The following is a 22,206-nucleotide window of genomic DNA, read 5'->3' as shown; positions in this document are numbered from 1 at the left end:
TGACAGGGAGGCCCTTTAGAGAGTGAGTGAGTGACAGGGAGCCCCTTTAGGGAGTGAGTGAGTGACAGGGAGGCCCTTTAGGGAGTGAGTGAGTGACAGGGAGCCCCTTTAGGAAGTGAGTGAGTGACAGGGCGGCCCTTTAGGGAGTGAGTGGGTGACAGGGAGGCCCTTTAGGGAGTGAGTGAGTGACAGGGAGGCCCTTTAGGGAGTGAGTGAGTGACAGGGAGGCCCTTTAGGGAGTGAGTGAGTGACAGGGTGGCCCCCTAGGGAGTGAGTGAGTGCCAGGGAGCCCCTTCAGGCAGTGAGTGAGTGACAGGGTGGCCCCTTTAGGGAGTGAGTTAGTGCCAGGGAGCCCCTTCAGGCAGTGAGTGAGTGACAGGGAGCCCCTTTAGGGAGTGAGTGAGTGAGTGAGTGCCAGGGAGCCCCTTTAGGGAGTGAGTGAGTGACAGGGAGCCCCTTTAGGAAGTGAGTGAGTGCCAGGGAGCCCCTTTAGGGAGTGAGTGAGTGCCAGGGAGGCCCTTTAGGGAGTGAGTGAGTGCCAGGGAGCCCCTTTAGGGAGTGAGTGAGTGACAGGGAGGCCCTTTAGGGAGTGAGTGAGTGCCAGGGAGGCCCTTTAGGGAGTGAGTGAGTGCCAGGGAGGCCCTTTAGGGAGTGAGTGAGTGCCAGGGAGCCCCTTTAGGGAGTGAGTGAGTGCCAGGGAGGCCCTTTAGGGAGTGAGTGCCAGGGAGCCCCTTTAGGAAGTGAGTGAGTGCCAGGGAGCTCCTTTAGGGAGTGAGTGAGTGAGTGCCAGGGAGCCCCTTTAGGGTGTGAGTGGGTGACAGGGAGCCCCTTTAGGGAGTGAGTGAGTGCCAGGGAGCCCCTTCAGGGAGTGAGTGAGTGCCAGGGAGGCCCTTTAGGGAGTGAGTGAGTGACAGGGAGCCCCTTTTGGAAGTGAGTGAGTGCCAGGGAGGCCCTTTAGGGAGTGAGTGAGTGACAGGGAGCCCCTTTTGGAAGTGAGTGAGTGCCAGGGAGCCCCTTTAGGGAGTGAGTGAGTGAGTGACAGGGCGGCCCTTTAGGGAGTGAGTGAGTGACAGGGAGCCCCTTTAGAGAGTGAGTGACAGGGAGCCCCTTTAGGGAGTGAGTGACAGGGAGCCCCTTTAGGAAGTGAGTGAGTGACAGGGCGGCCCTTTAGGGAGTGAGTGGGTGACAGGGAGGCCCTTTAGGGAGTGAGTGAGTGACAGGGAGGCCCTTTAGGGAGTGAGTGAGTGACAGGGAGGCCCTTTAGGGAGTGAGTGAGTGACAGGGTGGCCCCCTAGGGAGTGAGTGAGTGACAGGGAGCCCCTTTAGGCAGTGAGTGAGTGACAGGGAGCCCCTTTAGGGAGTGAGTTAGTGGCAGGGAGCCCCTTTAGGGAGTGAGTGAGTGCCAGGGAGCCCCTTTAGGGACTAAGTGAGTGCCAGGGAGGCCCTTTAGGAAGTGAGTGAGTGACAGGGAGCCCCTTTAGGAAGTGAGTGAGTGCCAGGGAGCCCCTTTAGGGAGTAAGTGAGTGACAGGGAGGCCCTTTAGGGAATGAGTGAGTGACAGGGAGGCTCTTTAGGAAGTGAGTGAGTGACAGGGAGGCCCTTTAGGGAGTGAGTGAGTGACAGGGTGGCCCCCTAGGGAGTGAGTGACAGGGAGCCCCTTTAGGCAGTGAGTGAGTGCTAGGGAGCCCGTTTAGGGAGTGAGTGAGTGCCAGGGAGCCCCTTTAGGCAGTGAGTGAGTGCCAGGGAGCCCCTTCAGGGAGTGAGTGAGTGCCAGGAAGGCCCTTTAGGGAGTGAGTGAGTGCCAGGGGGAGCCCCTTCAGGCAGTGAGTGAGTGCCAGGGAGGCCCTTTAGGAAGTGAGTGAGTGACAGGGAGGCCCTTTAGGGAGTGAGTGAGTGACAGGGTGGCCCCCTAGGGAGTGAGTGAGTGACAGGGAGCCCCTTTAGGGAGTGAGTGAGTGCCAGGGGGAGCCCCTTTAGGGAGTGTGTGAGTGAGTGAGTGAGTGACAGGGAGGCCCCCCCTCCAGGCGCCGCCGCTCCCCCCCCCTCCAGCCGCCGCTCCCCCCCCCCCTTATCTCGCAGCAGACCTCATGATCAGCGGCGACCCGACCAGTACCAGCGGGCACCGGACATACCCGCTCGATATGCGGAAGTGATGTCACTTCCGCATATCAGTGCGGGCGCTGGGTCTTAACGCCCGCACGATTGGTCGCCGGTTGCCGCCAGAACCTGAGGTCTGAGTGACGCGGCGGCGGCGGCTGGAGGGAGCCGCTGACAGAGGGGGCGGCCGGGCGGAGATCCGTGGCACCCCAGGACAGATCACTGCCATTGGGACGGAGCCACTGTTGGAGCGCAAGGAAGCCAAGAACAGGAAGTTCGGGTATCAGCTGACCAGGGGATCACATGGTCAGACTCAATCTACGCTGAGCTGAGCAGAATCGTGCTCCTGGATATCGGGATTGCACAGAGAGAGGTATCAACCACCCGCACGGCTGGAAGAGGTACTGTAATGCTCCTTTTTTTACACCACATCGGCTGGTCCGGCTTGTTGTGAGGCAGCGACATATTTTCAGGAAGAACTGTTCCATATTTGCTGTCTTTGGTGCGCTGAGGTATTACTGTCTTTTTATCTCCATATTTGGGCTTGGGATCCACCCCCACCTCCTAGCTGCACACCTTTCTCATACTTTTGCGCTGTGTCCCATTGTCACGACACAGCAGTAATGAGACCTCCCCTGCAGGTGATAAGACACTCCCATTGTCACGACACAGCAGTAATGAGACCTCCCCCTGCAGGTGATCAGACACTCCCATGCACACACACAGCAGTAATGGGACCTCCCCCTGCAGGTGATCAGACACTCCCATGCACACACACAGCAGTAATGAGACCTCCCCCCGCAGGAGATCAGACACTCCCATTGTCACGACACAGCAGTAATGAGACCTCCCCCTGCAGGAGATCAGACACTCCCATGTACACACACAGCAGTAATGAGACCTCCCCCTGCAGGTGATCAGACACTCCCATGTACACACACAGCAGTAATGAGACCTCCCCCTGCAGGTGATCAGACACTCCCATGTACACACACAGCAGTAATGAGACCTCCCTCTGCAGGTGATCAGACACTCCCATGCACACACACAGCAGTAATGAGACCTCCCCCTGCAGGAGATCAGACACTCCCATGCACACACACAGCAGTAATGGGACCTCCCCCTGCAGGTGATCAGACACTTCCATGCACACACACAGCAGTAATGAGACCTCCCCCTGCAGGAGATCAGACACTTCCATGCACACACACAGCAGTAATGAGACCTCCCCACTGCAGGTGATCAGACACTTCCATGCACACACACAGCAGTAATGAGACCTCCCCCTGCAGGTGATCAGACACTCCCATTGTTAAATGTGGGATTTGTACTTTAAGAACAAAGTCTTTCAGAGACCAGAGTAAATCATTTAAAAGGATGTGGTTGTTTATTTAACATTATTGATCTTCCATGAATATTCAAAAATAAATCAATAAAGGTACAAATCTTAGTTACGTTACAAATGATTACAAAAATGAACAAATTGATTGTATGTCTGTATGTATGAAAGTATGTGTGTGTCTGTGAAGTGAAAATGGCAGAATGACCCACTCCCGCCTAAAACTCCTTACATAAAGAAATGGGCTGGGCCCACAGTATAACACGAGACTATCTGTGATTGGTCCAATTAAACAATGCTGTAGTCTCTATTGGTCGACTACTGAACCTAGCTACTTTAGTTAACTGTTCATTTATCACAAAGAAAGCACGTTCCCATCTGGCTGGAACCAGAACTAGCAGTCTCATTGTAACACTATGGCTTGAGACATAATGGGATACAGCTGTCTTACCAGCTTCTGACTGGGGGGGGGATGGTAGTCCTATACATACCAAGTGTGGGGGAAGTTCACTTTACAGACATCGTGAACAAAACCTTATGTTAAGCTCACCACTAACTCCTAGCACTCCTATGCTAGATAATAGAAGATTTCTTTCAATCAGTCTTATCAATATCACATATATAATTGATCTATAGCTTTGATATCTCAATCGCGTCACATCCAATATAGATAATTATTGTTCTCATCACAACAGGGCCCTAGTTATGAAGAGAGCTTAAATCATCACATATTTAGATTGCTCAGAGATTAAAATATTAAAACTACTTATTACACCCATGTACACACAGCAGTAATGAGACCTCCCCCTGCAGGTGATCAGACACTCCCATGTACACCCACAGCAGTAATGGGACCTCCCCTGCAGGAGATCAGTCACTCCCATGCACACACACAGCAGTAATAGGACCTCCCCCTGCAGGAGATCAGACACTCCCATGCACACACACAGCAGTAATGAGACCTCCCCCTGCAGGTGATCAGACACTCCCATGTACACACAGCAGTAATGGGACCTCCCCCTGCAGGTGATCAGACACTCCCATGCACACACACAGCAGTAATGGGACCTCCCCCTGCAGGTGATCAGACACTCCCATGCACACACACAGCAGTAATGGGACCTCCCCCTGCAGGTGATCAGACACTCCCATGTACACACACAGCAGTAATGAGACCTCCCCCTGCAGGAGATCAGACACTCCCATGTACACACACAGCAGTAATGAGACCTCCCCCTGCAGGTGATCAGACACTCCCATGTACACACAGCAGTAATGAGACCTCCCCCTGCAGGTGATCAGACACGCCCATGCACACACACAGCAGTAATGGGACCTCCCCCTGCAGGAGATCAGACACTCCCATGCACACACACAGCAGTAATGAGACCTCCCCCTGCAGGTGATCAGACACTCCCATGTACACCCACAGCAGTAATGGGACCTCCCCTGCAGATCAGACACTCCCATGCACACACACAGCAGTAATGGGACCTCCCCCTGCAGGTGATCAGACACTCCCATGCACACACACAGCAGTAATGAGACCACCCCCTGCAGGTGATCAGACACTCCCATGCACACACACAGCAGTAATGAGACCTCCCCCTGCAGGTGATCAGACACTCCCATGCACACACACAGCAGTAATGAGACATCCCCCTGCAGGTGATCAGACACTCCCATGCACACACACAGCAGTAATGAGACCTCCCCCTGCAGGAGATCAGACACTCCCGTGTACACACACAGCAGTAATGGGACCACCCCCTGCAGGTGATCAGACACTCCCATGCACACACACAGCAGTAATGAGACCTCCCCCTGCAGGTGATCAGACACTCCCATGTACACACAGCAGTAATGAGACCTCCCCCTGCAGGAGATCAGATACTCCCATGTACACACACAGCAGTAATGGGACCTCCCCCTGCAGGTGATCAGACACTCCCATGCACACACACAGCAGTAATGGGACCTCCCCCTGCAGGTGATCAGACACTCCCATGCACACACACAGCAGTAATGGGACCTCCCCCTGCAGGTGATCAGACACTCCCATGTACACACAGCAGTAATGAGACCTCCCCCTGCAGGTGATCAGACACTCCCATGTACACACACAGCAGTAATGAGACCTCCCCCTGCAGGTGATCAGACACTCCCATGTACACACACAGCAGTAATGGGACCTCCCCCTGCAGGTGATCAGACACTCCCATGTACACACACAGCAGTAATGAGACCTCCCCCTGCAGGTGATCAGACACTCCCATGTACACACAGCAGTAATGAGACCTCCCCCTGCAGGTGATCAGACACTCCCATGTACACACAGCAGTAATGGGACCTCCCCCTGCAGGTGATCAGACACTCCCATGTACACACACAGCAGTAATGGGACCTCCCCCTGCAGGAGATCAGACACTCCCATGCACACACAGCAGTAATGAGACCTCCCCCTGCAGGAGATCAGACACTCCCATGTACACACAGCAGTAATGGGACCTCCGCCTGCAGGAGATCAGACACTCCCATGCACACACAGCAGTAATGGGACCTCCCCCTGCAGGAGATCAGACACTCCCATGTACACACAGCAGTAATGCGACCTCCCCCTGCAGGAGATCAGACACCCCCATGTACACACAGCAGTAATGAGACCACCCCCTGCAGGAGATGCACACACACAGCAGCAGGGCAGGATGAATTAAATCCACTGCCAGGTCATCACTGCAGTGACAGACAGACCCGAGAATCCACACAGTCTAAGGCTGGCCACTAACGGTCCAATTTCTAGTGAAAAATCGTTTGAGCGATCAGAAATTCTGATCGGACAAAAAATCGTTCACTACACCATCAACTAACCAACCGTTGCTTCCTATCTATCACCACCACCAAGAAAATCCAAATTTTCGTTCGACGAAAATTCATTCGGGCGACATTTTTTTCACTCGTTCATAATCGATTGTGTCCATCAATGGAAATTATTTACAACCAATCAGATCAGAATTTCTGATCGCTCGAACGATTTTTCGCTAGAAATTGGACCGTTAGTGGCCAGCTTAACTCTCCATGTTCTCCAGTCTTGGATTTACGCTTTGACTATGGAAACCCTTTCCTTATGTCTAGAGCTGTTGTTGTGCAGTTTCAATCATGCACTTCCTGTTATTTCTGGTCTCCTTCTTTGGCCTTCTGCTAACTTTTGTCTCCATCAGTCCATTTCTAAGTTGACTAATCTCATTTTATTACAGGAGCTTGTGGACTCCATCCAGCAAAACTTCAAGAACAAATTGCTACATCTCCTTAAAGAGTAAGACAACTGCCAACCCATCTGTAATAATTCTCCAAACCTTTGTGTTCCTGTCCTTGTCCCCATTCTTTGCTTCATCTCAGTCCTGTAAATAGCTTGGAGTTGTGACAGTATGTGGAGGACAGGGCAGCCATGTTGGCTGTATTAGCCGATAGAGGCCAGATTTTGTCCAGACATTTTGTCTGGTCTGTGTGAAATACCTTCATATGTAAAGTGTATACATTTGCATTTGATTTCCTTTGAAGAGTGCTGTAGGGACATTTGAATATCATCTAGCCAGCAGCCCCATTCATTAGCCCTCTGAAAATGAGGAGGCCAGACAGGTAATTGGTGTTAATGTATAGTCAGTGAAATGCAAACACCTAGCTGCTGTCATGGGATGGATAGCCAGTGCTGTGTGGTGTGTATTCAGCACAGCGGATGGCTGAGGAAATGGGCAAAGTTCTCTTTCTGTTTTATGTTCTAAGGAAATGTCTTGTGTGTCTTTGTCATTTTTACTTTTGTTCTTGTAAATATTTTTGTATATATTTCCTCGTTGTTCCACTTTTTGGAATATTAAATCTTTATTACAAGCTTTTAAGGCCAAGGGCCGTAGTTAGGGTTGAGCCGAAATTTTCGAAATTTCGCGTTACTATAATTACGCATGCGAAATTTGCTATTACGATACGAAATTATAGTAGCGTAATTGCCATTAAAATCGTAATTGAAAATACCGTAAGCGTAATTTTCAATGCGTAATTTTGCGTTTCGTTCATAACGTAATTTCGTGTTAAACCATAACGTAATTTCACGTTAAACCATCCCGTAATTTCGCATTTCTTCGTAATTTCGCGAATTTCGTAATGACTTGTTAGCTATAAAAAATTACTTGTTCGCATTAGCCAATCAGAAGCGAATTAGCGGTAGTCAGACGAACGCTAACAAATTTTCGCATATAAACGCTTTTTCGCGTTAAATAATGTAAAAACTAAGCATGCGCAGTTCAAGGGTGTAAACTACGCTTACAAACGTTTGCATGCTGAGCAAACGTAATTTCGCGATACCCACCGTAACGCGAAAACGACGCGAAAATTAACGCTTACAGTAATATGAACTATCGCGAAATTACGTTATGTAACTACGCTTACAAACGGTTGCATGCAAGGCAAACGTAATTTCGCGATACCCACTGTAATGTGAAAATTACGCAAAAATTACGCTTACGCGGAATTTCGCTAAATCCTTCTTCATTACGATTATGTACTTACGGACATAATCATAATTACACTAATTACGCGAAATTTCGCGAAATCGTAATTAAGTCATTACACTCATCTCTAGCCGTAGTGACGTTCTTGAGAGTGCTAGGGGGCTGTAGTAGCAAAATTAAACCTAAACAACCGTCTAACGCCAATTGGCATGAATGGCGCCGTGGCTCCTCCAGGACCGCGTAACGCCAATAGACGTGAAGTCCTGGGGGCGGAGTTTGCAGGAGATCGCGCACACTAATGCGCATGCATCCCTGCTTGAAACATGAAGCTCCGTTCCGACATCAATCTGCCAAACTGTGTGACTGCGAAATCGCTGTCTATTTACATTGTACAGCGCTGCAGTCTAAGGCAGCGCTGTACTGGGGACAGGCATGACACGCGGCTGTCCCCCCTGGGAAGCTCGGAGGGCGATCGGCTCTCATAGGCTGATGTCTAGGAGAGCCGGTCGCTGTGATTGGCTGGCGGGGGAGGGAAGGACGGAAGTATTAACCTTTTAAGCCCACAGGGTTGTTCATTTTTTGCATCTGAGCAACTTTCACCTCCTATTCATTCGCCAATAACTTTATCACTACTCATCACAATGAAGTGATCTATATCTTTTTTTTCCCGCCACCATTTAGGCTTTCTTTGGGTGGTACATTTTGCTAAGAATTATTTTATTCTAAATCCATTTTAACAGGAAGATTAAGAAAGAAATGGAAATTCATTATTTCTCAGTTTTTGGCCATTATAGTTTTACAAGAATACATGCCTCCCTAATTAAAAGGCATGTATTTTATTTGCCCATTTGTCCTGGTTATTACACCGTTTAAATTATGTCCCTATCAAAATTTATGACGCCGATATTTTATTTGGAAATAAAGTTGCATTTTTTTCAATTTGCGTCCATCACTATTTACAAGCCTATATTTTAAAAAAATATATTAACATACTCTCTTGACATGCATATTTAAACAGTTCAGACCCTTAGGTAACTTGGTTGTTTTTTTCTAATTGTAATTTTTTTTTTTTTTTTTATGAAAACATTTATTTGGGTAATTTTTGATGTGGGATGTAAACAGCTAATTTTCAAATGTAATAGAATGTATTTATTTATTAAAAAATACATGTGGGTGTAGTTTACTATTTGGCCACAAGATGGCCACAGTCAAAAATCTCCTGGAAGCGTTCGATCATCAAGTAGAAAGAGGACAGGGAACTTTTTTCCACCACGGTCTCTGATAAGAGATCAACGTTTTTTCTGCGAGGGACAGATCGGGGGGCTAACGGTGGGCAGCAGGAGCGCACACAGGAGCACGCGCGATTGCGCTCACTGCACACTGACAGCGGCACAGCCTATCTGGACGAACACATTCGTCCAGATAGGCTTAAGTGGTTAATTTTTTTTTTTTAAGAACTAATAAATAAATTAAAATATAAATAAACATTACAGCAGTGATCAGAGCCCACCAACAGAAAGCTCTGTTGGTGGGCAGAAAAAAAGGGGGGGGGAATAATTTGTGTGCTGCTTTCTACGGCTCTGCAGCAAGCTCTTAAAGCTGCAGAGCACTGAAGTGTAAAAAATAGCCTGGTCACTAGGGGGTGTAAGCCTGGGGGCACTATGGCAAACATTTTTAAAATTTAAAATATGTGCAAACATATACAAAAAAGAAGTACATTTTTTCCAGAGTAAAATGAGCCATAAATGACTTTTCTCCTATGTTGCTGTCACTAAGGCTACTTTCACAGTGGGATGTTTTGATGCGACTTTAACCACTTCACAACTGAGGGGTTTTACCCCTTAAACACCAGAGCAATTTTCACCTTTCAGCGCTCCTTCCATTCATTCGTCTATAACTTTATTATTACTTATCGCAATGAAATGAACTATATCTTGTTTTTTTTGCCGCCAATTAGGCTTTCTTTAGGTGGGACATTATGCCAAGAATTATTTTATTCTAAATGTGTTTTAATGGGAAAATAGGAAAAAATGTGGGGAAAAAATCATTATTTTTCAGCTTTCGGCCAGTATAGTTATTAAATAATGCATGCTACTGTAATTAAAACCCATGAAATGTATTTGCCCATTTGTCCCGGTTATTACACCGTTTACATTATGTCCCTATCACAATGTTTGGCGCCAATATTTTATTTGGAAATAAAGGTGCATTTTTTTCAGTTTTGCATCCATCCCTAATTACAAGCCCATAATTTATAAAGTAACAGTGTTGTACCCTCTTGTCATAAATATTTAAAAAGTTCAGTTTCTAAGGTAACTATTTATGTATTTTTTTTTATTGTAATTTTTTTTAATTACAAAAAAAAATAAAAATTGGGGAGTGTGGGAGGTAATGAGTTAATTTATAATGTAAAACTATGTATTTGTATATGAAAAATGATTTAGGGTGTAGTTTTACTATTTGGCCACAAGATGGCCACAGTAACTTTTTGTAAATATAGCCAGCAAGCGTAGAGGTAGTACGCTTGCAGGAAGTTCAGGGAGGTTGGGAAACTTTTTTTTTCACAATGATCGCGCTGCTTCTCATAGAAGCAGCCGATCATTGCTGGGGGGCAGAGATCAATGAACGGGAACGGTTTTTCCCGTTCATTGATCTCAGGGCGAGCAGGCGGCGGCGTGCACAAGCGCGGGAGCGCACGTATGAGCGAGCAGGAGCGCGGACAGCGGCGGGAGGTGCGGATATCTCTGCCCCTGGTGGTTAAAGGTTGTGCAAAGGGACGGAGATATCCGCACCTGTGGAGGTAAAGTGGTTAAAGTCACAACCCAAATTAACAACGCAACGTCCCCAAAATATCACAACGCAACTCCATGCCCTTTTATCGTCGCATACAGTAGGCATACAGGCATACAGGCAATGACAAGTATGCTTCCAGGTCATTACTGAGCATGTGCAGACAGCCCACCGCAGTTAATACCGTGTATAACGCACAGCATGCGGCACTTTCTAATAATGCTACACATTACACACAACACAACTCTATGCCCTGTTATGGTCACATACAGTAGGCATACAGGCAATGACAAATATGCTTCCAGGTCATTACTGAGCATGTGCAAACAGTCCACCGCAGCTAATAACGTGTATAACGCACAGCATGCGGCACTTTCTAATAATGCTACACGTTACACACAACACAACTCTATGCCCTGTTATGGTCACATACAGTACAGCATACAGGCAATGACAAGTATGCTTCCAGGTCATTACTGAGCATGTGCAAACAGCCCACCGCAGCTAATAACGTGTATAACGCACAGCATGCAGCACTTTCTAATAACACTACACGTTACACACAACACAACTCTATGCCCTGTTATGGTCACATACAGTAGGCATACAGGCAATGACAAGTATGCTTCCAGGTCATTACTGAGCATGTGCAGACAGTCCACCACAGCTAATAACGTGTATAACGCACAGCATGCAGCACTGTCTAATAACACTACACGTTACACACAACACAACTCTATGCCCTGTTATGGTCGCATACAGTAGGGCATACAGGCAATGACAAGTATGCTTCCAGGTCATTACTGAGCATGTGCAAACAGTCCAACGCAGCTAATAACATGTATAACACACAGCATGCAGCACTTTCTAATAACACTACACGTTACACACAACACAACTCTATGCTCTGTTATGGTCGCATACAGTAGGCATACAGGCAATGACAAGTATGCTTCCAGGTCATTACTGAGCATGTGCAAACAGCCCACCGCAGCTAATAACGTGTATAACGCACAGCATGCAGCACTTTCTAATAACACTACACGTTACACACAAACACAACTCTATGCCCTGTTATGGTCGCATACAGTAGGCATACAGGCAATGACAAGTATGCTTCCAGGTCATTACTGAGCATGTGCAAACAGTCCACCGCAGCTAATAACGTGTATAACGCACAGCATGCGGCACTTTCTAATAACGCTACATGTTACACACAACACAACTCTATGCCCTGTTATGGTCGCATACAGTAGGCATACAGGCAATGACAAGTATGCTTCCAGGTCATTACTGAGCATGTGCAGACAGTCCACCGCAGCTAATAACATGTATAACGCACAGCATGCGGCACTTTCTAATAACGCTACATGTTACACACAACACAACTCTATGCCCTGTTATGGTCGCATACAGTAGGGCATACAGGCAATGACAAGTATGCTTCCAGGTCATTACTGAGCATGTGCAGACAGTCCACTGCAGCTAATAACGTGTATAACACACAGCATGCGGCACTTTCTAATAACGTAGTAAAGGAAAGGTTCACCGCTGCACTGTGAGCTGCCAGAGACAGTGCTGGACCCTTAGCTGCTCAATCCAATCCAAGTACAAGGTAGTAAGGAAGGTCCGCAACGATGTCTCTTACAATGCTCAATCTTTATTCAGGACATATCCTCAACAGTTAAAAAGCACAGCTGACATGTTTCGGGCCAGACATGCCCTTAATCATAGCTAAAAAACATGGCTGATCTCCTTTGCTTTTATAGGTAGTGACAATCCAGGGCGGAGCACAGACCACTCCTGCAAGGGAGGGGTCGAAAGCAAGTGTCATGCTCCACACATGGGAGTCACACCATATACAGACATATGTTAATACTTTAAAAGCTATACAAATAAAGCATAAAAACAAGAATGAAGCAAAACAGAAAAAGGAACGACAAAATTATGGAGTCACACAAATGATGTAAAGGCACAACAGAAAGCCAGATACACGCTATAGTATCTTAGAGAATGTTCACAATTGAAAAAGTGTGTGTTTTAAGCTGTCACTAGAGCCAGATCCCACCTTGCATTTAGTCCCATTGGGGCTCTGGTTCCAAGGCGGAAGATCCATAGGGCCTCTCTTTTACGGATTAAAGACAGTAGATCCCCTCCTCTTATGGGTAGAGAGACCCTCTCTATGCCCTGAAATATAAAACCAGACATATTACCCCCATGTAATTCCCGAAAGTGTTTCGCAACATTAGAAATGTTTCTAGTGGACCAAGAGGCCCCCAAATAGTGTTCCGCTATCCTAGCCTTTAAGGGTCTAGTAGTACAACCCACATATTGTGTGGAGCATAGAGTGCATGTTACCAAATATATAACATTTTTGGTGTTGCAATTAATGAATTGTTTGATGGGGGCCCCATAACCATTTGTGAGTGACCTAACTGTCTGGGTGTTGTTGTGAACTACACAATAATGACACGTGGGAAGTGCACATTTGTATGACCCCTTGGTCGAGAGCCATGTGGTGGCAGTCACATCGGAACCAAAAAGGCTAGGAGACAAAACACTACCAAGGGTGGGTGCACGTCTGCTGGCAAAGCTGATGCCTTTTTGTAGATAGGGCCGTATATCACCATCACCCTCCAAAATGGGTATATATTTCTCTATGATGCGCTTAACGTTGCAGAATTCTGTGCTATAATTGGTAACAAATACAGGTCTCTCAGGAAGTTTGGCACGATGGGCACTCCCCCGCACCAGTTGTCTCCTGGGGATCGACAGGGCTCGCCGTCTTCCCCTATCGATCAGTTTGTCACTACCTATAAAAGCAAAGGAGATCAGCCATGTTTTTTAGCTATGATTAAGGGCATGTCTGGCCCGAAACATGTCAGCTGTGCTTTTTAACTGTTGAGGATATGTCCTGAATAAAGATTGAGCATTGTAAGAGACATCGTTGCGGACCTTCCTTACTACTTTCTAATAACACTACACGTTACACACAACACAACTCTATGCCCTGTTATGGTCGCATACAGTACAGCATACAGGCAATGACAAGTATGCTTCCAGGTCATTACTGAGCATGTGCAGACAGTCCACCGCAGCTAATAACGTGTATAACGCACAGCATGCTGCACTTTCTAATAACACTACACGTTACACACAACACAACTCTATGCCCTGTTATGGTCGCATACAGTAGGCATACAGGCAATGACAAGTATGCTTCCAGGTCATTACTGAGCATGTGCAGACAGCCCACCGCAGCTAATAACGTGTATAACGCACAGCATGCAGCACTGTCTAATAACGCTACACGTTACACACAACACAACTCTATGCCCTGTTATGGTCGCATACAGTAGGCATACAGGCAATGACAAGTATGCTTCCAGGTCATTACTGAGCATGTGCAAACAGTCCACCGCAGCTAATAACGTGTATAACGCGCAGCATGCAGCACTTTCTAATAACACTACACGTTACACACAACACAACTCTATGCCCTGTTATGGTCGCATACAGTAGGCATACAGGCAATGACAAGTATGCTTCCAGGTCATTACTGAGCGTGTGCAGACAGTCCACCGCAGCTAATAACGTGTATAACGCGCAGCATGCAGCACTTTCTAATAACACTACACGTTACACACAACACAACTCTATGCCCTGTTATGGTCGCATACAGTAGGGCATACAGGCAATGACAAGTATGCTTCCAGGTCATTACTGAGCATGTGCAAACAGTCCACCACAGCTAATAACGTGTATAACGCACAGCATGCGGCACTTTCTAATAATGCTACACGTTACACACAAACGCAACGTGTGCACTGTGAACGTTGCACAGACTTAGTAATGCTGTGCGTTAGTCCACTTTAAAACTTTTTCTATCGTGCGACTTTAACATCGCACTGTGAAAGAGGCCTTACAGTAGGTAGTAGAAATCTGACAGAAGTGACAGGTTCTGGACTAGTCCATCTCTTTACGGGGAATTCTCAGGGATTTATTTATTTTCAAAAGCACTTAGTAAATGGCAGTTGCTCTGTCCAACTTCCAAAAAACTGTGTAGGGAGCAGGGAAGCCGGCCAGCATCATTGATTAAATCCTTTTTAGGGAATATCTTTATAAAGAATAAAAGCCTTGCTGAGAATCCCCTATGAAGAGATGGATTAGTCCAAAACCTGTCGCTTCTGTCAGATTTCTACTACCTACTGTAAGTGACAGCAACATAGGAGAAAAGTAATTTATGGTTCATTTTACCTTGGAAAAAACATACTTCTCATGTGTCTATGCTTGCACATATTTTAAATTTTACAATTTTTTCGCCATAGTGCCCCTTTAAATTGTTCTGATTTGCCGTTAGGTACACTAGATGCCTCTCCATCAGGTCCTGTCTCTGCTGGCTTGTCACCTTTCCTGTAAGGCTGGGTGCATAACCGGGTGCGAAGCATCGTCCTCCACCCAATCAAGTAAAGTAGGTTAGCCCACCACTTCTTAGCACTGAAGCAGTTTAATTCTTCAATGCAATGAAAATATAATTTGACATTTGTTTGGGGGCAACGGAGGGTCCCTTCCTCAGAACAAGTGCACTGTACTTTATCTCTGTCCTGTGATCTGTCCTCCAGTCTTCACCTCATGTCTGTTCCTCCATCTTTTTGTTTGGCTTAAAGAGACACTGAAGCGAAAAAAAAATGATGATATTATGATTTGTATGTGTAGTACAGCTAAGAAATAAAACATTAAGATCAGATACATCCAGTGTAATTGTTTCCAGCACAGGAAGAGTTAAGAAACTCTAGTTGTTATCTCTATACAAAAAAGCCATTACCCGTATTTTTCGGACTATAAGACGCTCCGGACTATAAGACGCACCAAGGTTTAGAGAGCAAAAATGAAGGAAAAAAAAAACTAAACCTTGTGCGTCTATGGTGTAGAAGTGTCTTATGGACCTTTTTCCACAAAACTGTCTATCTAAGCTACACTGCCCAGTTACACTAATCACTGTTGCACCCACCAGCTAAATTCACTGCACTCCCAAGAGTCCCAACTACACTCACAGTTGCACCAGCTACACAAAGGACACTCACAGCTACACTAACTATGCTCACTACGCTCCAAGCTACACTTCCTAGACTCAGCTACATTACACTCCATAGACTCAGCAGTACTATACTCACTAGAATCAGCTACACTACACTCCATAGACTCACATACACTACACTCACTAGACTCACATACACTACACTCACTAGACTCAGATACACTACACTCAGAGTCACATACACTACTACACTCACTAGACTCACATACACTACACTCACTAGACTCACATACACTACACTCACTAGAATCACATACACTACACTCACTAGAATCGCATACACTACACTCACTAGAATCGCATACACTACACTCACTAGAATCGCATACACTACACTCACTAGAATCACATACACTACACTCACTAGAATCGCATACACTACACTCACTAGAATCGCATACACTACACTCACTAGAATCGCATACACTACACTCACTAGAATCGCATACACTACACTCACTAGAATCGCATACACTACACTCACTAGAATCGCATACACTACACTCACTAGAATCACATACACTACACTCACTAGAATCGCATACACTACACTCACTAGAATCGCATACACTACACTCACTAGAATCGCATACACTACACTCACTAGAATCACATACACTACACTCACTAGACACAGATGCACTACACTTATTTCAGAGGCTCTCACCCATCTAGCAGTGTGCTTCATCCATCCAACACGTGCGCATTCAGAGTCCTGCCGAGTGTTTGAAGTGTTGCTTTCGGGTTAGGTGACAAGTCACGCGCTGTCCTCCCATTCTGTAGTGGGCCCGGTGTGACAAGCATACAGCGCGAAAACATCGTGGAAGTCAGACCGCGACCCTTGACAGTCCAGCTGCTGCAGTAGCAGCAGTGTAAAAACATTGCGGAAGTCCGACCGCGACCCCCGACAGTCCAGCCATTGCAGCAGCAGCAGTGTGAAAACATCGCGGTAGTCCGACCGTGACCCCCGACAGTCCAGCCATTGCAGCAGCAGCGTGAAAACATTGCGGAAGTCCAGTGTGTACTTGCGTCATCACATGACCCGGCGCCGGGTCATGTGACACACTACAAGTACGGAAGCCTGTAAGGACTGCCGCTATAGCGGCTGAAGTGTATCGGTAACCAGTCAGCTGGGACCGAGCTGCGGGGCTAACGGGGCTGACGCTGGGCAAGTTAAAAGAACTTACATTGTGAATGATCACAGCGGCTTATGCCGCCTAGAGACATTGTGTATCGCGCTGCTGCGGGGCACTCTGGGGGGGATTATAGATCAAAGCGAGCGCACTGTAGAAAATAACAATGCCAGATGTATCGCGCTGCTGCGGGGCATGCTGGGGGGGATTATAGATCAATGAAAGCACTGTGGATAATTACAGTAGCTTCTCCTATGCCACTTAGAAATGTAGATCAAGCTGCTGCTGCTTCCACGTAACTGCGGACCACATAAGGAAACAAGCATTCGGACTATAAGACGCAGTCACTTTTTCTCCCCACTTTTGGGGGAGAAAAAGTGCGTCTTATAGTCCGAAAAATACGGTAATCTCTACGACTTTCAAAGTCGTGGAGAGGACTGTCTTCTGACTTTTATTATCTCAACTGTTCATTAACTATTTACTTTTTCTCTGCCAGAGGAGAGGTCATTAGTTCACAGACTGCTCTGAAAGAATCATTTTGAATGCTGAGTGTTGTGTAATCTGCACATATTATAGAATGATGCAATGTTAGAAAAAACACTATATACCTGAAAATAAAAATATCAGAATATTTTCTTTGCTGCTAATCTTCTAGTAATTATTCATAGTACACAACCAATTCATTATATCATATTTTTTTTTCGCTTCAGTGTCTCTTTAAGCTAGAAGTTTTGAATCAGGATGATACTGTTTATTGGCTAAATTAAAAATAGTTTGTTTCAGCTAATTAGCCTTCTTCATAGTCCATTCCTGTACGCTGCTGACCAGATGTTAGAACAGGCAGCTTATATACAGTCCTGGACTACATCACATGGAGGAACATCGTTTGTTTGGTTGTGTCTTCATCTCCTTTCCCATTTCAGAGACCTGCGTTCCTTCCGAGACAGCCGCAAGGAGCTGGAGCGTTGCCGGGAAGGGCTGGAGAGTGCTCTGAACCACAATGCCGAGATGTCTCGCAAGAAGGTCCAGGAGGTGCAGGAGGCGGCTCTGGCGGTGCAGATGAATCGGAAAGCATTCAGAGAGCGTGTTTTGGATTATACTCTTCAGGTGAGAGCAGAACTTCCTGAAGAGGGGTGAGGAACCCCTACGCTGGACTCTCTGGGTCTTATTCCATCGCAATAATTGCCAGCAGGAACTCTTGCGCAGAACAATTTGCCAGTCTTCTATGGATTTTCAGTCCTGTAGTCCTGCACATGTGCAGTGAGTACTCATTGCTTAGAGACTATTCACCCTTATAGAACTCAGCTACCCTTAGAACAGCAACCCCAGTTTCCAGTTGGCATGTCTCAAATGAGTATATACATTTTTAATAGGAAGCAAAAAGTCTATAGTTGGCTGAATTCAGGGCATATGGCAGTGCTTGGCGTTTTACTCACCTGGCTATGGAAGCGAGAACTCAATTCAGCGCTGCGTAATATGTTGGCGCTTTATAAATACAATAAATAAATAAATAATTCACTGGAATAATTTCATGCTATCGTCCGGAGATCCAGTTATTGTGGTCCAGAGATTCAGTTATTGATGTTGGGAGATCCAGTTATTGTGGTCCGGAGATTCAGTTATAGTTGTTGGGAGATTCAGTTATTGTCGTCTGGAGAGTCAGTTATTGTCATCCTTAGATTCAGTTATTGTGGTCCGGAGATCCAGTTATTATTGTTGGGAGATTCAGTTATTGCGGTCCGGAGATCCAGTTATTATTGTTGGGAGATCCAGTTATTGCGGTCCGGAGATCCAGTTATTATTGTTGGGAGATCCAGTTATTGTGGTCCGGAGATTCAGTTTTTTGTTGTTGGGAGATTCAGTTATTGATGTTGGGAGATCCAGTTATTGTCATCCGGAGATCCAGTTATTGTGGTCTGGAGAGTCAGTTATTGTCATCCGGAAATTCAGTTATTGTGGTCTGGAGATACATTAATTGTGGTCCAGAGATTCAGTTATTAAAGTTGGGAGATTCAGTTATGTCATTCGGAGTTCCTGTCATTGTGGTCCGGAGATTTAGTTATTCTCATCCGGAGATCCAGTTATTGTCGTCCGGAGATTCTGTTATTGTGGTCCGGAGAGTCAGTTATTGTTGTTGGGAGATCCAGTTATTGTTGTCCGGAGATCCAGGTATTGTCGTCCGAAGTTTCAGTTATTATGGTCCAGAGAATCAGTTATTTTTGTCCGGAGATTCAGTTATTGTCATCAGGAGATTCAGTTATTGCGGTCCGGAGATTCAGTTATTGTCATCCGGAGAGTCAGTGATTATCGTCCGGATAGTAAGTTATTGTCGTCCAGAGATTCAGTTATTGTCATCCAGAGATTTCATTATTGTCAGCCGGAGATTCAGTTATTGTCGTCTGGAGAGTCAGTTATTGTGGTCTGGAGAGTCAGCTATTGTTGTCCGGAGAGTCAGCTATTGTTGTCCGGAGAGTCAGTTATTGTCGTTCGGAGAGTAAGTTATTGTCGACCGGAGAGTCAGTTATTGTCATCCGGAGATTCAGTTATTGTGGTCCGGAGGGTCAGTATTGTTGTTGGGAGATCCAGTTATTGTGGTCCGGAGATTCAGTTATTGCAGTCCGGAGAGTCAGTTATTGTGGTCCGGAGATTCAGTTATTGTCATCCGGAGAGTCAGTTATTATCGTCCGGACAGTCAGTTATTGTCATCCAGAGATTCAGTTATTGTCATCCGGAGATTCCATTATTGTCAGCCGGAGATTCCATTATTATGGTCCAGAGAATCAGTTATTTTTGTCCGGAGATTTAGTTATTGTCGTCGGGAGATTCAGCTATTGTCATCGGGAGATTCAGTTATTGTCAGCCGGAGATTCAGTTATTGTTGTCAGGAGATTCAGTTATTGCGGTCCGGAGAGTCAGTTATTGCGGTCTGGAGATTCAGTTATTGTGGTCCGGAGGGTCAGTATTGTTGTTGGGAGATCCAGTTATTGTGGTCCGGAGATTCAGTTATTGTGGTCCATAGATTCAGTTATTATCGTCCAGACAGTCAGTTATTGCGACCCGGAGATTCCGTTATTGTCAGCCGGAGATTCAGTTATTGACATCTGGAGATTCAGTTATTGTGGTCCGGAGAGTCAGTTATTGTCGTCCGGAGAGTCAGGTATTGTCATCCGGAGATTCAGTTATTGTGGTCCGGAGGGTCAGTATTGTTGTTGGGAGATCCAGTTATTGTGGTCCGGAGATTCAGTTATTGTGGTCCATAGATTCAGTTATTGTTGTTGGGAGAGTCAGTTATAGTCATCTGGAGATCCAGTTATTGTCGTCCGGAGATTCAGTTATTGTTGGGAGATTCAGTTATTGATGTTGGGAGATCCAGTTATTGTCGTCCGGAGATCCAGTTATTGTTGTCCGGAGAGTCAGTTATTGTCGTCCGGAGATTCAGTTATTGTGGTCCATAGATTCAGTTATTGTTGTTGGGAGAGTCAGTTATAGTCATCTGGAGATCCAGTTATTGTCGTCCGGAGATTCAGTTATTGTTGGGAGATTCAGTTATTGATGTTGGGAGATCCAGTTATTGTCATCCGGAGATCCAGTTATTGTTGTCCGGAGAGTCAGTTATTGTCGTCCAGAGATTCAGTTATTGTGGTCCGGAGAGTCAGTTATTGTTGTTGGGAGATCCAGTTATTTTTTGTCCAGAGATCCAGTTATTGTTGTCCGGAGATTCAGTTATTGTCGTCTGGAGAGTCAGTTATTGTGGTCTGGAGAGTCAGCTATTGTTGTCCGGAGAGTCAGTTATTGTCGTTCGGAGAGTAAGTTATTGTCGACCGGAGAGTCAGTTATTGTCATCCGGAGATTCAGTTATTGTGGTCCGGAGGGTCAGTATTGTTGTTGGGAGATCCAGTTATTGTGGTCCGGAGATTCAGTTATTGCGGTCTGGAGAGTCAGTTATTGTGGTCCGGAGATTCAGTTATTGTCATCCGGAGAGTCGGTTATTATCGTCCGGACAGTCAGTTATTGTCATCCGGAGATTCAGTTATTGTCATCCGGAGATTCCATTATTGTCAGCCGGAGATTCCATTATTATGGTCCAGAGAATCAGTTATTTTTGTCCGGAGATTTAGTTATTGTCGTCGGGAGATTCAGCTATTGTCATCGGGAGATTCAGTTATTGTCAGCCGGAGATTCAGTTATTGTTGTCAGGAGATTCAGTTATTGCGGTCCGGAGAGTCAGTTATTGCGGTCTGGAGATTCAGTTATTGTGGTCCGGAGGGTCAGTATTGTTGTTGGGAGATCCAGTTATTGTGGTCCGGAGATTCAGTTATTGTGGTCCATAGATTCAGTTATTATTGTCCAGACAGTCAGTTATTGCGACCCGGAGATTCCGTTATTGTCAGCCGGAGATTCAGTTATTGACATCTGGAGATTCAGTTATTGTGGTTCGGAGAGTCAGTTATTGTCGTCCGGAGAGTCAGGTATTGTCATCCGGAGATTCAGTTATTGTGGTCCGGAGGGTCAGTATTGTTGTTGGGAGATCCAGTTATTGTGGTCCGGAGATTCAGTTATTGTGGTCCATAGATTCAGTTATTATCGTCCAGACAGTCAGTTATTGCGACCCGGAGATTCCGTTATTGTCAGCCGGAGATTCAGTTATTGACATCTGGAGATTCAGTTATTGTGGTCCGGAGAGTCAGTTATTGTCGTCCGGAGAGTCAGGTATTGTCATCCGGAGATTCAGTTATTGTGGTCCGGAGGGTCAGTATTGTTGTTGGGAGATCCAGTTATTGTGGTCCGGAGATTCAGTTATTGTGGTCCATAGATTCAGTTATTGTTGTTGGGAGAGTCAGTTATAGTCATCTGGAGATCCAGTTATTGTCGTCCGGAGATTCAGTTATTGTTGGGAGATTCAGTTATTGATGTTGGGAGATCCAGTTTTTGTCATCCGGAGATCCAGTTATTGTTGTCCGGAGAGTCAGTTATTGTCGTCCAGAGATTCAGTTATTGTGGTCCGGAGAGTCAGTTATTGTTGTTGGGAGATCCAGTTATTGTTGTCCAGAGATCCAGTTATTGTTGTCCGGAGATTCAGTTATTGTGGTCTGAAGATTCAGTTGTTGTTGACGGGAGATTCAGCTATTGTCGTTGGGTGATTCAGTTATTGTGGTCCGGAGAGTCAGTTATTGTCGTCCAGAGATTCAGTTATTTTCATCTGGAGATTCAGTTATTTTCATCCGGAAATTCAGATATTGTTGTCCG

The 22,206-nt window shown here is 46.0% G+C and overlaps 1 protein-coding gene across 1 annotated transcript in view; it reads left to right on the top strand.

Moving 5' to 3' along the window:
* Positions 1-22,206, top strand: part of ACAP1 (ArfGAP with coiled-coil, ankyrin repeat and PH domains 1) — a 424,776-nt gene that overhangs the window by 196,724 nt on the left and 205,846 nt on the right. The window contains exons 5-6 of the mRNA XM_068273798.1: positions 6,691-6,749; positions 17,883-18,066. Of these exons, the coding sequence (XP_068129899.1) occupies positions 6,691-6,749; positions 17,883-18,066 (243 nt within the window). The remainder of the gene's footprint in view (positions 1-6,690; positions 6,750-17,882; positions 18,067-22,206) is intronic.

Source organism: Hyperolius riggenbachi, chromosome 3 (assembly GCF_040937935.1).
Source record: "Hyperolius riggenbachi isolate aHypRig1 chromosome 3, aHypRig1.pri, whole genome shotgun sequence".
Lineage (NCBI taxonomy): Eukaryota > Metazoa > Chordata > Amphibia > Anura > Hyperoliidae > Hyperolius > Hyperolius riggenbachi.
This window is presented reverse-complemented; position numbering and strand designations above follow the sequence as displayed.